The 17,249-nt window shown below is 34.2% G+C and overlaps 1 protein-coding gene across 1 annotated transcript in view; it reads right to left on the bottom strand.

The window, feature by feature from the left end:
• Positions 1-16,131, bottom strand: part of EYS (eyes shut homolog) — a 1,188,193-nt gene extending 1,172,062 nt beyond the window's left edge. Inside the window, 8 exon segments of the mRNA XM_036415133.1 lie at positions 1,645-1,665; positions 3,615-3,626; positions 10,756-10,852; positions 10,855-10,874; positions 12,439-12,556; positions 12,558-12,597; positions 12,599-13,172; positions 16,023-16,131. Of these exon segments, the coding sequence (XP_036271026.1) occupies positions 1,645-1,665; positions 3,615-3,626; positions 10,756-10,852; positions 10,855-10,874; positions 12,439-12,556; positions 12,558-12,597; positions 12,599-13,172; positions 16,023-16,131 (991 nt within the window).
• Between the last annotated feature and the right edge of the window lie 1,118 nt (positions 16,132-17,249).

The following is a 17,249-nucleotide window of genomic DNA, read 5'->3' as shown; positions in this document are numbered from 1 at the left end:
GTAAGATTTTTTTTTTTTTTATCAGACTGAAGTGTTTTTCAACATTAAAAGGAAATATTGCGAAGAAGGAACAATATCTTATCTTGGAAGAAGTAAGGACCTCCCAGTCAGGAAATGTATATCTTACAATTGTGAATACACTAAGCACAGAGTTTATTCTTGTATAATTATTTATTAATTTATATTATTTTCCAGACGAACAACTGTAAACCTACTGTTGTTTCACCCTGTTTATCTATTTATCATGTATATATATCTACCTATCTGATCTATCTTACTTAATGATTACTATATTTTCTAATAAGGTAGTTGTAAATATTGGATGCCATCTGCATAGGGAAACACAGTACAAACTTCAAAACATTCCACAATTATAATTAGAACTTATTAAATTTTGGTCTCAACAAACAAACTATTCCAGGCTATTTTAAAATGCTACTTCCTTTCATTTAGCCAATTCTAGACTCATTCAATCTTTCTGCCATTGGTCTTCTGTATATATACCCCATGGAATAACCAGTATACTTATTGAAAATGTTTCAAAGTTCTAAAATATACTCTACAAAACTTAAGACTATATGGTGAAATTTATATGTAATGCTATACTATCAAAATTATATAAGGGATAAATGTATTCATTTAAAAATAAGTCAACATTTCATTGATAATATGTAGCCAGATAGTGAATTTTGTATGAGCAAATGTGGAAAACAGTAAGGCAATTTTTTAAAAAATTTAATATATCATATTTGATTCAAATTTTATTAGTGTGCAAATAAATAATTAAACAACATACATTGTTGTATTGCACTAAAAGTTTAGACTTGTTTTCTAAATTTGAGTAGTCCCAGAACTACCAAATATTATCTCTTCATTAAGTAATTTAATGTATTAAAGTATTGTGTCCTAGACTCATAATAATAAGTAACTATGGAATATCATAGAATAGATTACCTGGATTCTGTAAACTAAAGGTAATGTTTGTTCTGCAGTTCTCAGCATAGTAAATGAAATTCTTCATTATACAAATATACTGCCTATTAAAGTAATGACCTAAGGAACAATTTTTTTTTCCAGGGAAAATATTAGAATTGTTATTTTGTAGCAGTGGTTGATTCCCAAGAAGCAGCCATGATGGGATTAGAAAAACTTCAGTTATTTGCAACCCTGTACCTGAAGTAAAATCTCCGTCCTTAAACTCAAAATGGTAGTCTCATCTGCCATGATCATGCTGTTTTCATTCCTTTTAAAAAAAATAATAAATGTTTTTATTGATTTTAGATAGAGAGAAAGAGAGAGGGAGAGAGAGAGAAACATTGATCTGCTGCCTCCTGCACAGCCCCTACTGGAGATCAAGCCTGCAACTAGGGTAGATGCCTTGACCGGAAATCAAAATGGTGACCTCTCGGTGCACAGGATGATACTCCAACCAACTGAGCTGCATGGGCCAGGGCTGTTTTCATTCTTTTGAAACAGAATTAACTCCAGGATAATGCTCTTTAAAAGGTCTCAGTTCAAGTATATCTAGTATATCAAAGATGGTCATCAATGTTGATCTTTCATAGTTAGGTAGTTCTATTATGCCACTAGAATAAAACCTAATGCATAAATGACAGAAAAACAAATTTCAGTTTACCCTTGAACAACATGGATTTGAACTCAGTGCTTGCTCTTACACACAATTTTTTAAAACTAATATGTACTATTTTAAATGTATTTTATCTTCTTTATGATTGTCTTAATATTTCTGTTTTCCAACTTCATTATAAGACTATAGTATGCAATAAATATAACATACACAATATGTGTTGACTGTTTGTTATTGGTAGGGCTGCCAGTCAACAGGAGGCTATTATTACTGCAGTTTTGGAGGGAGTGGTCAAAAGTCATATGCAGTTTTGGCTAGGCTTTCTTTTAAAATTTACTTAATATATATCATTAAAATTTACATTAAATTTTATTATAATGTAAATAATAATTATTATTTTATTATAATGGAAATAATATAATTATTATCTCATTACTGGTAAAGGTATTCTTTAAATTAATGAAGAATTCAATTGAATTGCAACACAATTTTGTATCAAAATGTATTTGCAAATATTTGTCTTGAATAAAGAAATGTTCATCTACCTTAGGCCTTTTCTAAAACCTAGTATTTGAAACTATACAACATGAAGTTGATAGATGGGTTAATGTAAGCCTGTCCATAGTTAAGTAGGTTTTATAAACCTGAATTGTTTTTATCACTATATTCAAATTAGCATATTAAAGAAGTCAAGTGTGATCATATCTACTTAAAGGGATGTCTATAATGATACTTGAATAATTCTTGCATTGGGAGTTGATAGCCAACACGTGAAACTATCAAGTTGTTAACTATCAAAGACAAAATAGAATTTTAAAAATTACCTATAGGATAAAGGTACAACATTTGGTAATTTCAACTTCCTGAATTTTCACTTTCAATTTTTTTCCCTCTAAGTAAAATTTAAAACTATATGTTCCAAAATGTTCCTGATCTTAAAAAAATATGTTCATGATGTTTCCCCATAAAACATATTTCAAAGTCCCAAGATGAAGTAATTAGAGTGTCTGCCTTGGATTCTATAAATTGTCACACCTGTTCACTTGAACAAAGCATGAAAACTGCAGACTTTAACAGATTTCTAGGATTCATTAAAAGACTTACACTGCACCAGCAGAGATTACTTAATATAGAAAACAACACATCAGTCATTTTCAGGCAGACATCAAGTGATTTTTAAGTCACTGAAACTGCTGAGGCAGAAGTGGAAAATTATTACAATTGCATAAACAGTATCACTGGAATGTATAGAATATTTGTGGCAAATGATAGCCAATTCAGAATTCTGCAAAGAATACTGCATTCAATATCACAGGACTAAAAGTAGCTATTACATGTTTTTCACTTTAAAAGCAAAGCAATCATGCAATTTTCATAACTGTTACAAAAAATTTCACACATTCTGAGCCAAAGTTAAGTGGATATGATATTATTCACATGACCATTTGTTCCAAGATGCTATTTTTCATTTTTAAGAAGTGGTGTGTTTCTTTCAATATTACATCCAATGTCCCAATAAATCACATAACTGAAACTATGATTCTTTTCTTTCTACATATGGCATAAAGAGTATACAAAATTCAAACACAAACCTGTGACTCCTAAATTGAAAAAATTTATTGATTTTAGATAGAAAGAGAGAGGGAGAGAGAGAGAAACATTGATCTGCTGCCTCCTGCAAAGCCCCTACTGGAGATCAAGCCTGCAACCAGGATATATGCCCTGATCGGAAATCAGAGTCAAATACATAAATTCCAGAGTCAAATACATAAATTCAGAGTCAAATACATAACAATCCAGAGTCAAATACATAAATTCCTTCCTAGCCAATATACATCGCTAAATGTATTAGATTAACTTGTTTTACTATTTGACAAATATATTTTTAATCATCACCTTCATACCTATTCGAGAGTATGTCTGTCAGAAGAGAATCACAATAATTTGAAATTCCTTTAATATTAAGAACAAACCCTATCTCTGATTTTCTTGATTATAAAATATTGATTCATTATCTTATATTTGCTACAGAATGGAGCTATAAGTTTGACTAGATAATAGGCTTTGCTGTCAAGGACATTGTATTAGCAGGCAGAGTGAAGGAAGTGAATTTTGGAGAAGGAAGGATAGGAAAACTTCATTCTAGAAATGAAAAAATGATGAGAAGCAACAAAAAATGTAAATGTGTTCATAACAAAATCACTAGAATAGTTTAAAGAAATATTTAAAAAAATAAGTTCATAAAAGTAGGTAGAAGACAATTGTATAAATACGTGAATGCTAGAAAATAAGGAGACTGAACTTGACTATGTCTTAAACAGAATAAATACACATTAGATGAAGAGTCCTTATGTCAGGCAAGCAAAAGTAACAACAGCTAAAATAATTGAATGCTGACTATATATTGCCATTTTTACTAATACTTGCCATGGATTGTTTCATTTAACCCTCATAAAATTCCATGAGATGAGTATTGATAATTCTCAAAATTTTACAAATCAGGAAATTAAAATTTAGAGAGCTTAAATAATATTCTAAAGGCCACAGAGACAGGGAGATGTAGAGATGGTCTGAGAACACAAGTCTGCTTAACTTTATTGCAACGCTATATTAACCACACCCTTCTGTATTTATTATCTTATTCGTTCTGCAGAGCAAGGGGGAAGTTGTGCCATATTTCCTTCATCATATAGGTGATGTAACTGAAGATTATTGTCTAAAACTTGTCTATGACTACTGCAGAAATCTATTAACCAAACTCACATGACTCTCATGTTCATCCTTCTACTACGTAACATTAGAGAAGGGAAAGTATTTGAGAAAATAATATTTACAAAGGCATATTTAGAAAATTAAGTTGGTCATACTAGGCAAAATTATTTGGGAAAGACATTATATTATTTGTTATAGCTACTCAATTGTCTCTCCTCAAATGTTCAACATTTTCCAGTGCTTTATTTACTGAAGCTGCCTCATTTATAGTTGTTTCATATTAAAATAATCACTATAATATATAAAGTGAATGAATTAATATCTATACCTAATTCTGCATATTTGATGCTTTATATTACATGTATCCACCTGCAAGTCCCTGTTTAGGTTGCATCTTAGTGTTATATTACTATAGATCGTTCTGAGCATAGAACTATAGATCCCACCAATGTTGATAATGATCATAGTGACTAAATGAGGTTTGACAATGTAAAAATAGTAACAATCCAGAGTCAAATACATAAATTCCTTCCTAGCCAATATACATCGCTAAATGTATTAGATTAACTTGTTTTACTATTTGACAAATATATTTTTAATCATCACCTAAGGATATTTTTTCCATTGATTTTTTTTTTTTTTTTAGAGAAAATGGAAGGGAGGGAGAGAGACACACAGAAACACTTATATGAAAGAGACACATCAATTGGTTGCCTCCCATATGCCTTGAGGGTAGGACCAAGCCTGCAACCAAAATAGTAGCCTTGATTGAAATTGAACACATGTCCCTTTTTAGTTCATAGGCTGCCACTCTAACCACTGAGCAAAATGATCTAGGACCATCATAATTTTAAGTACAAATTTTATAAATGCTAAGCCTTAAAGTTGATATTACGTGTAGTGTGCCTATTGGCTCATGTAATGCGATTAACTATCTACACTACTTAACAAATTACACTTATGAGAACAAGGAATAGTTCAATTTTCTAAATGGCAGGGGGTTAGAGCTAGAGTTGAATTGACTGAGATTAATTTTCCAGCCTCGATCAGGATTGAATTTCAAAATAGGATTAAAGTTCAATTATTAAAAATGAAAAAAGTTATATCTGATTTAGCTCCTGCTAACATTTTTTTCCATGGACAAAATACTATTCTCCTTAAATTCTACCCACTGCTAGAGGTTACAAATTGGAGAAATCAACTTTAAATTAAAAAATATTCTTCCTAGCCTCTGATTTAAACTGCTAATGAAATGCCTTACAATATTCTTCACTAGTCAGATTGGACTACTTGTTACCTGTCCAGTAATACCTGAAGTTATCACATCCTGAAATATAATTATTCCTCCAATGCCATGCTGTGATCTATAAATCACCTTGGGTACAGAGATCGCACCATGTCTTGCAAATGAACCTTCTTGAATCTTAAAACTAAAAATTGCTGACAGTCCTAAACTAAAACTGAGGAGTTTATTTTTTGACAACCACTTTTCCTATAATAAACTCATATTTTAAAAAGTTTGATAAGGAGTCAGAAACGGATCATATATAGAATGAGAATGTTAATGATTCAATGAATTACTAAAAATACATTATTTTTTTGCAATAAACCTTAAGAAATTATAGATTTAGCATAAATCACTTTATAATGGGTATATAAAATTTACATAATGTTTTCGAATTTGGAATTACAGTGTTATATTAAATTTTAATTCTTAATTTTACTTTTATCATGACTGAAATTGATCTCATGGTTAATTGTTCTTATTTATACTCCTTAATATTGAGATGTCTTAAAAAAAATCTTGAATAGGTTTTTTTCTAAAGGCCCAATAGTTTGTAAATTGGATTGGTATATCTACACCTTAATTCTTTGTAGTCTTGATATAAATTTGCAATATATCATGAAAGTGTTTCTAGCATAATAACTGTAACTTCCCAAAGACAATGAGTTCCAAGTTTCTCGGTTTTAAGTGAAACTCAACAGCAAAGTAAATTTGAATAGAGGCTAATTTATGTAGTCACTGTTTGACAAAGCACTAGAAATATAATGCGTTCAGATTTTTAATGACTTTTTAAAATATAATCTCAACTTATTTATGAATCATGTTTCATATATCATCATCCTATATGAAAACCCTTATTGATGGAAGGCTGCACTGCATGCCAGGCTGCAGGAGCAGCAGGCTCCAGTGAGTGGGGCTGGCGAGCAGGCTGAACTCTCTTGGGAGAGAGAGGCGGGGCTGATAAGCAGCTACAACAGCTACTCGGAGGCCCTGAGAGTGAGAGAGAGATCAGTGTGTCCTTGGGAGCCTGGGCCCACTCCTTGGCAGGCATACCTGACCCATCCCCCGTAATGGTGCTACCAACTCTCCTGGAGGAGTTAGTGAAACTTAAAAAGCAGCAGCTCTGAAGATTATAAATTGTGTCATACACACATAATTTATATTGTAAATCCAAAATAGTTGTGATATTCAGATAATTGGATTAGAATCTCTAGCTGAAAAATTCACAAATAACTTTAAATATTTACAAGTCAGCACACCATTTTTGTGTGTGTGTGTGACAAACTGATATTGGGGGGGGGGGGGGGAAGTTACATATCTTACTATTGTCCACACTTAGATTTTAGTGATGTTTAAACTTCTGAGGAATGACTGAAAATAAACCGAAGTATTTTAGGAATGTTTTGATATATTAGTGGAAGAATCCTTCCAAGTTGGTTACATCTTGTTTAAAATTGGTTATGAGCATTTACTTAAAAAATATCATTAAACATAAAAAAATCAGTTTTTAGAAGTATGAGTTATAGTTACTTTTAAAAAGCATTCAAGTTCATTCCTGCACAATGCAATTAAGGCACTTAACAAATTCAATAAGTTCAAAAGTATACAAGTTTATAAACACTGCTACTGGCCTGGTGCACAGAATCTGTGCACATTAAAAGGGAATGAATTAGCGGAAATTTTCTAATGTTGCTATTTGCCCTTTCTCTTTAATAGAAGTGTCAGAGATGAAAGAAAATTAGTAAAATATATATGAAAATCCCCCTCCTATCAGAGTCTGGGGCACATCATGGGACTTAGACTAAGTCCCTACTGACCACCCACAGGTGCTTCAAAAACACAGGATACCCCAGACCCGGCCAGCCCCACTCCTGTCAAGCCCCTAAGAGCAGGGGGTGCACCCTCAGGTCCCCCAGCCTGGTGCTGCATAAGGGGCACAGTCTCAGGTCTTCCTGTCTGACACTGGGTGGGGGGGTGCAGTCTCAGATTCCCCCAGCTCAACGCCGAGGCAGGGGGCATGGCCTGAGGTTTCCCATGAAGCCCCTCCTGGCAGGGAGTGCAGCCTGAGGTCCCCTGTCCAGCACCATGGGGCAGGGGCGGGCGTGAGGTTCTCCACCACCACCTCCCCCGCCCTGGCCAGGCACCATGCAGTCTCAGGTCCTTGCTATTTGTTTGTGATGTTATGGCATCATGGCTAATTTACATATTCCTCTATTACATAGATATATAACTGCTTTGGAGTAGCTGGATATGTGGGAAACACTATTTAAAGGGAGCACCTATATTTCATGGGTAGATTGATGTACTAGAACAAAATGGAATTAAATTGAAAAGGTCTGTAACTCTGCAGCACCTAAGTTTGGCCAACACTCAACACTCAGAGGGATTATATATTTAGAGATCATTTGTTTTGTGAGGATTATTTTTGAAAACATGAGTCAAAATAATTCTGAATAGAGTAAAAATATGGATCTGATACAAATATATGATCTATGCATCTTTTACAAAAATTAGAAATTGAGGATACTTTCCATTTAGCAGATTTTCCCAAGAGACGAACAGAAACCTCAATATGTGTACAGTGACTTTTTTTCAATTAAGAATGGCATAATTATGAAAGGAATTAAAAGCAATAAATTTAAACTTATTAATAATAAATACAATCTTGAACAAGGTATAGATGATTTTATGAAAATTAAAATGATAAAACCGTATGAAAAAAATACTCAATCTTCAGGGGGGAAAAAATAGTACTAGAGATAACTATGACTAAACAATGTTCCTGTTGAATTATTTTTTAATGGTCAGATAACCAATATAAAATATGTTCAAAATTTTCCCTTTGATTTAAAGATATCAAATAGCAATCATTTTCTTTGGAAATAATTTTACTTAAAATAATCTTATATAAGCTGTCTTCTTTGCCTGTTTGTTTAATGAAATGAAATTGCCAATCAAGAAATAACTGTTTCAAATATTATGTAATTATAACCGAGATAGGTCAGTACGCCAAAACAAGTGGAAGAGGGAAAGTGAGACAGATGCTTGGCCAGCTTGGAAGAACAATTTACTTTAGGTACAGAATGCCTGACAAGGGGCAAAAGAGGGAAACAAGGTCCTCGCCCCCAGGGTGACCTTCCCACCCTTCGCATATGTGGTTTAGACCCGACCTTTCTTACCTAGAGATAGCATCTAGGCCTCAATTGTATTTCAGCCCCAGTCCCAGATAAGCAGTGCCATTGCTGTCCTCAGAACCAGCTGTCTTGGCTACTGACCACCTGCCCTCACACCCACCAATCAGGGGAGACCATGACCCGAATAAAGCACACCCACCGGCAAAGCGTAGGCATATTCTATTGAGACCTTCCCAGGGGACCTCCCCTAAGATTCCTGCCTGGAAGAGGGAAATAAATATCCTCAACACAAAAGATGCAGGATATGCCCTCTCTCAGGAGCACACGTACACCATTTCCCTTCCCTGTTATTCTAAGGAACCTCATGAGAATTGCATCCAGTGGAGTGGTGGACAGCGACAACGTGTCCTACGCCAAACCCCTGAATTTGTCTCCAAGGTCCCTTTTCTCTGACTTCTCTGTGAGCTAAAGTAGCCAAGCCCAGGCACTCCTGTTGCTTCTTCCATGCTAAGCTCTTCCTTGGTTCCCTGTCCTGAGAGTGCTTCCACTGCAGCCAAAAAGTCATTCCTTGCTTTGCTGTGTTTTGTTTTGTCTGAAATCTTTCCTTCAAAGAGACAAGAACCAAGGTCTCATCCTCTCAGCAATAATATAACTGCTTTTAGCTACCTCATTTGCTCAAGAATGCTATTATTTGGAAGGCAATTACATGGTTCCCATATGTATGCAGCATATGGTAAGAGACAGTAAAACATCTTTCATCTCATAACATTCCTCAAGGAAACAAAAGGTTTGAAGGAAAAAAGACCAGAAAAGCTTTATTTGAAGATAATTGGAATTCCTTTTTTTTTAAGGTTTCATCTTTTTGTTTAATTCTGTATCAATTGACATTCAGTATCATTTTATAGCAGTATTCGGTATACAGCATACTAGTTAGAAAATTATATAATTCACAAACTAATGTCCCCAATAATTCTCGTACTCATTGCTCCATACATAGTTATTACTATATTATTGACTCTATTGCCTATGCTGCTCTTTACATCCCCATGATTATTCTGTAACTGCTAAATTGTACTTCTAAAATCCCTTAACTTTTTCCAATCAGCTCCCTAGCCCCCTCTGACCTGGCAACCCTCAGTTTTGTTTTTTGTTTGTTTGTTTGTTTGTTTTTTACTGTATTTATGTGTCTATTTCAACTATGTTTGCTTATTTTGTTTCAGATCCCACTGTAAAAGGAGTTCTTACTGCCTTCGTTGGTACCAGTTCCTCTTACTATGAGGCAATGGCTGTTGCACTCTACCAAAAATTTCAAATCTCTTTCAACTTAATTAGGTAGAAGGACCTTCAAGAGAAACACTGAAATGTTACTATTCCCTGTGGTTTGAGAGACAATCATCTTCTGTTTCACTCCCACAAGAGACAATTTTAGGTATTTAATTGTGGCTAAAGATACACTGCCTACAGACAGTTTGAAGTGGGACAGATACTCTGATAGTGAGGTATATTTCCCAGAAAATGGAAAACTGTAGAAGAGTTCAAAGACACAGGCAATGGTTTGAATGCATTTTCATTGTTAAAACATTTAACCAAAGTTAAGAAACTGCTGGCATAAACATTTTAAGATGAAATCATTTTACATATTTAAATTCGAGAAGAAATAAAACATTTTTATCCTTCATAAAAAGGAATTTGTAATATTTTACATAAGGAAATAAATTAATTACTATTATGCAAATTATCTGCAAAAATGTGCACTATTTCTGAAAATATTTTAGTACTTAAGAAGAAATATACTTTATTATTATTTTAAAATGTCAGCTGTTTTCCAAACTCTATATTGTGGAATATTAGCAGGTTAATCAATTATTTGTTAACCAAATAGATTTATTAAACTTATTCCTAAGAAAAGCCATAATAGAGAGACTCTAAAATTGTATTTTTCAGTAATAAATGAAACATTTTAAATTGAAATTGAAATTAAAGACAAAATTAATATTAATTACATGTATAAGTATATATGTGCATTTTTTTTTTACCTGAAAATGATTCATCACATTTACAAATGAAACTATTTGCAGCCATATTGCTACAATTTCCATGGAAACAGATACATGGTTGATATTGGCCAATTACAATATTTCTGAACAATTTAGGCCTGCAAAAGTGAATGAAAATCAACTTTTAAATTCAATCAATAGATTTACATTTTATATAGCTAATTATAGTAAATGACTTTTCCAAAATTCTTTAATAATAATAAAAAGTTTGACAAAATGAAATTCTAATTAAGAAATAGTGCTGCACAATGATGTATTTAAATTGAAACAATTTCCATAAGTTTTATATCAGTTTTTTCATCATTGGATCCTTGCTATAATATTCAAATATTTTCCTGATTGTTGATATGTGACCTTTAGTTAATTTTCATAATAATTTGAGTTTGTTAATCATGTTTTCACAGCAGATAATACACATAAGTACCAGTTCTTCAACAAACACTGAGAGAATTTCAGTAGTAACTTAAAAAAATGACACATTGTATCTTAAACATACCACTTAATCAATGTAATGACTCTAAAGCAGAAAAATGGGATAAAATTATACCATCTAAAGAGGAACCAGGGCATACAGATTTAGTTAAGCAAATGCATAAGCTCTAGAGACCTGCTGTATAACATCCCTCTATTTTTCAACAATAATATGTTATGCACTTAATAATTTATGAGGGTAGCCCGCTTGGTATGGCTCAGTGGTTAAGCATCACCTATGAACCAAGAGGTCAAGGTTTGATTCCAGGTCAGGGCACATGCCCAGGTTGCCTCCCTAGTAAAGCCCTAGTAAAGGGTGTTGCAGGAGGCAGCCAATTAATTGAAATACTATTATCTGTTATCATTGATTCTCTGTTATCATTGATATTTCTATCTCTCCCTTCCTCTCTAAAAATCAATAAAAATATTTTAAAAGTTTAAGAGGATATATCTAATATTGTGTTGTTTCCACAGTAAAATAAAATATTTAAAAATCTTAATTATGGGAGTAGGGGGAAGAGTGTTTGGATTCTCAAAAGCTACACACAAAATTCTAAATCCTATGCTTTCTTGCCTTTGCTGTTGTATCAAGTTTGTCAAATTCCACTTACATAAACTATCATGGTCTTACTATATCACATACCATAACCTTGCATAGAATATTTTTCAAAGTAGTTAATCATCTCAGAATAGCCTCCACAGAAGAATGGGCCTAGAATAGTTCAGGGCATGGCAAATGGACAAATGTTACTGCAAAACAGTTATACACAATTTGACAAAATACCCCCAATTCTAATTTAATTCTTAATTTAAATTTGAAGCAATTTTGTCATGATCAATGATGCTTTTCCAATTCTTTGTAAACTCTGATATCCCTGCCTCAGAGATCTCCTTCCTTCATTCTCCTCCAAACAACTTCCAACAAAATGAAATATAATTAAATATAAATGTGTGCCAAAATATTCCCACATATAAAATCAAAATTAACAGTAGAATGTTTGTTGGTCATATCCTTTCAATCTTAGTGAGTATAATGAGCTAAAGTGTTATACCACCTCCATTTGCTGAAATCCTAATTCCAAAGCTACATAATTTGATAATATTTGAAGGTAGGATTTTTGTAAGTAGTAGTTCAAAATTCACTTATTTTAATATTTTAATAGAATTATGTTATTTATAAAGTAATCTTACCTGAAAATGGTGTGGGACAGATACATTCATATCCTTGCTCATTCCATATTTCTCTTTTATTAATGCAACTGCCATTAGTTTTACAAGGTTTATAAGAACACACATCAAATTCCTGGCAAGTATTTTCCAAAAAATGAAGATTCTCAATGACAGTTATATGCTCCAAATTTCCGTAAGACATTTGCCATGCCCAGAGCAATATTCTAAATTCAGATATTCCTGGCAGAACTGTTCTTTTACTGCCACATTTAGTCGAAGTCCCAGTTGACAAAGCAACGGACCACTTGCCATTACTGTAATGAAATAACGTGTCCCAACAGTCAACCACTGAGAGTTAACAGTGTGCATTCCTATAAGCTTGCAACCAAACAGTAAGTGCTCTTCAGCTGTGACATTCTGCAGTCAGTCAATGAAGGATGCTTCAGAAACATTCATCACATTTCGTTCTGGAGAGGGAAGAGATGGTTCAGAAGAAATTACAAGGATGCCTTCTAATTGAATTTGCAAACGGCAAATCTGGGGGACAGTCTGATTGCCTGAAGTACTCATTTTAGTATTTACGTCCTCAAACCAGCAATCTCCATAGGCCTCCATGCAAATGTTTCCTGTGAGTGTCCAATTCACCACAGAGGGTGAGGGTTGTGCATCCCATTCCTCCACTAACTGCCATCTACATGTTGTTTTTCCATTTGTAAACATGCAGCGAAGAACCAGCAGGCTCAGAATATAATTGACTTGTTGGTCATTACATGAAGTTGTATTTTACAGTCTATCATGAAAATGTCATAAATGATTGCTCGACATGGGCTTTCAGTGTTTCTAGACATTTCTAAGCGGAGATTTTGTTCAGGGATTCCGGGGAACTGGCTCGTTGGTTTTCTCTACTATTCCCAAAGTGCAAGCGAACTCAATGACTGAGTATTGATTAAGAAACAGGAGGTTCGTTCTGCTATTTTAAATAACCCTTCAAACAGAAAAACATACATTGTTACCCAATGTTTTCCTAAATTACTTAATGATACAAAAATTTCTTTGCTGTTTTCTGAAAAACTGTGTTATTAGCAGATAGGCATCTTTTCGGTGAAACAGGCAGGGAAAAAATGTGTTTGTTACCTTGTGTCTCATCATTCCCTATATAATCACCTGATTCTGGAAAGGTTTGATATCACTGTCATTGAGCCAGCAACTTACTATAGTCTTTTATAACAAGCTTGATTGTAACTGGAACATAGCAATAGTGAACATCTATAATGGAGAGATGTGATTTTCTTCAGATATAAGTATCCCTCTCTGATCAGTTTTAGGAAAATAAAACACTTTAAAAGACATAAAATAAGAATTAAATGATTTAAATATAATGTTCATATAATGTTTTTATACAAATATTAGCCCTAAGATGCCTGTTGGTGACAAATCATGTTCTTCTAATGGTAATCTAGGAGGTGGGAGCTCTCACATACATAATGGACACATAGAATACTCTATTGTACAAATAAGTAAACTTAGAATGAGTTCTTAACTTCTGCAGGAATGGTGGAAGCATGGCAGAAAGTGTAAAATGGTGTGATGGAAGAATGATAAACAGAGGAAGTGTGGCAGTAGTGTCCACTTTCATCACTCACCAGAGGTGTGAAAGAGGGGTCAGCAGATCAGTTCTGTGGGAAGACATCTCGGCTCAAAGAAAGAAAGCAATCTGATTGACTGTACTGACCCAATTAAAACATAGTAACTACTACACACTGAGATTTTTCACAGTGCAAACCACTATTCTATTTGATTAACAAATACACTAAAATCTTACAACAAATCTCAAATTCAGAGAAGAAAGCAAATGGTATAACAGAAATATATGTTCTTTGGATCTCAATTATGTTATTTCTTCATTCTGTGTTCGTAGGTCACTTGAGCTTTAATTTGCTCCACTTTTCTACAGGTAAGAATGTATTAATATATTAATTTAAAAAATTGATATAGAAGTATTGAATTGACAAAGTAGTAGTGAAGATTGAATTAGACTATTTAAATATATATGTTATTCAATAAATGGTAGCTTTTATTATCCAATTTTACTAAGCAATTAAAGTCCAGGTTTATAATATTCAAAATCACAGCATTTCTAATATAACTCCACTATCAATTAAATATTGTTAAAAGAAAAGATTTTATACCATTATAATATGTAATTAATTTGTTAATATCAAATATTTATAAGTCTAATATCTTAATGGCTATTTTAGATCATGTAGAAATTAAATTTATTATAAATTACCTCTGAAAATTCAGTTGTGGATGTTATAAATCTATAAAATATTAATTCACATAAGTAATATATTACCTTCATATGCACACAGAAAAGGTTTAATTCATAATTTCTTAGAACCAAAAGTTTTGTATGAACATGTTATTTTAAAATATATTAATTATAAATTCTGGATTTAAATTCATAATCTTGCTAAGATACAGTATAAAGAATACTATAACAAATCTATTTTATTTTAATCTATGTGCATTGCAACATGCTAGGTATTAGGAATTCATCAATGACCGAGTGGAAATAGGTATCAGTATAAAGAACCGAAAACTTAATTAAGACAGATTATTAGGTAAGTAACATCACCAATTTGTTATAAAAAAAAAAAGACTAGAGGCCCAGTGCATGAAATTCGTGCATAGGAGGGAGGTCCCTCAGCCTGACCTGCACCCAATATGAGAGCCCTCAGGGAATGTCCTACTAATGGCTTAGGCCCACTCACCATAAGGAGTGGGCCCAAGCCACAGTCTGGCCTTCCTCTGTGGGAGGTGACCAAGCTGATCAGAGGAAGGTGCCACCCCCATCATCCTGTTGCTGCTGCCACTGCCGGCCACTGCAACCATCAAGGTAGTTTTATCAACACTGACTTCAGTCCCTTTACCACAAAAAAATGACAACTTTCTTTAGCATTTTTAAGGTGTCTCTTTCATAGGATATGACATTTCTTTTTTTTTTTTTATCCTCACCTGAAGATATTCTACCATTGAATTTAGTGAATGTGGAAGGAAGAGGGAAAAACAGAGAGAAACATCAATGTGAGAGGGACACTCTGATTGCATAAGCCCTGGGCTCCAGGCTGGGAGGACCCTATAACCTAGGTACATGACTTTGATCAGAATTGAACCCGGACCCTACTGTCGACAGGCCAAGGCTTTATCCAGTGAGCAAAACTGGCTAGGGCAGGATATGATATTTCTTAGCTCCTCCAGCAGCGGACCTTCATTTTTTTCCTCCAGGAGTGAGGTGGAAAAATCCTAGATCACCTTCTTGGATTCTTATTACCCAAGTTACCAAGAACACTGCCAGTGGCATACAGGGAGCTTAGCCAATAAGCATTCAGAAAAGGTGTTTCCTCTGCAGCTCACACACAGAGGCAGGACTGCCAGCATGCTGTGGCTGGCAGGCCCTGCTGTTTGTGGGCCTGTTTGCTCTCTCACCATGGTGCCTGAGCCTGGCAGGCTCTGATGCCTGGCAGCCAGGCCCTGATGTCTGTCTGAATGCTTGCTCATTCCAGCACCTGGCAGCCATGACTTGCTCTCTGCACCTGCCTCACCTTGCCCACTGGGCCACCAGCCTTGCTGTGTTAGGATCCTGTGGGCTGTGAGGGCAGGACACAGAGGTGCTCCATGTTCTTCCTGGTGACTGGTTGTCCATCTGGTCATAATGGCCCTACGCTATTATTAGTATAGTTGATCTAGAGAACTATAAAAACATATAGCAGAGACATTTAATAGGGAATAAGGATAAACTTGGGCAATGAAATAGATTCATCTAGGAAAATTGCCAAGGAGGGGAATTCCAGATGAAAATGTCTAGCTAAAGACTTTGAGATGAATGTGACAATGGATATTTTTGAAGAAGATAAGTTGGGCAGAGAGAAAAAAATATAATATAGGCTCTTGATTTACATAGATAGTATATCCAGAGGGGCAGGCATTGTTAATAAAATAACTCACATTTCATTTGAGGACAATGGAGGTTTTATTGAAGATTTTATGTGGGAGATTAATAAGACAAATTTAATTTTAATGAAGCCAGTTTATTTGAAATGTGAAAAATACATGTACTGGTGGGCACAATTAAGAGAGTGGATAAGTTAGAGAAGGCAGCAGCACTAATCTAGTGAAACAATAGTGATGACCTATTGAAAAAGGTGACAGTAGAAATGTATTATAATAACATTGCTAGAGTTAGAAATATTTAAACAGTAGAATTTGCAAGGTCATAAAAGCTGTTGGCCTAAGTAAAGAGAGAGAAACTTAGGAGGAGCAGGTGCATAATCAAGATGGTAAGGGCCGAAACCAGTTTGGCTCAGTGGTAGAGCGTTGTTCTGCAGACTGAAGGGTCCCAGGTTCGATTCAGGTCAAGGGCATGTACATTGGTTGCGGGCACATCCCCGGAAGGGGGTGTGCAGGAGGCAGTTGGTCGATGTTTCTCTCTCGTCAATGTTTCTAGCTCTCTATCTCTCTCCCTTCCTCTCTGTAAAAAATCAATAAAATATATTTTAAAAAAAAGATGGTAAGGGAAAGAAAAGGGATATCAGAATCACATATGTACATATTGAATTTGAAGTCCATCTGAACACTTTTGTGGTAGAAGTATCCAGACATCAATGGTATGTAAAAATATGAACATAGAAGAAGTCCTAGGCTGTAATTCTAAACATGATCATACTAATAATATTTCAGTAGATATGTACAATTTGGGAAGACTGTTTTAAAATGTGAAAGACTTGATCTTATTTAAATCATGAGGAAAGAACAAACATGGAAGACAATAA

The sequence above is a fragment of the Pipistrellus kuhlii genome, unplaced genomic scaffold (genome assembly GCF_014108245.1).
Source record: "Pipistrellus kuhlii isolate mPipKuh1 unplaced genomic scaffold, mPipKuh1.p scaffold_m20_p_5, whole genome shotgun sequence".
Taxonomy (NCBI): domain Eukaryota; kingdom Metazoa; phylum Chordata; class Mammalia; order Chiroptera; family Vespertilionidae; genus Pipistrellus; species Pipistrellus kuhlii.
The sequence above is the reverse complement of the archived record's forward strand: the minus strand, read 5'-3'. Positions and strand labels throughout refer to the sequence as shown.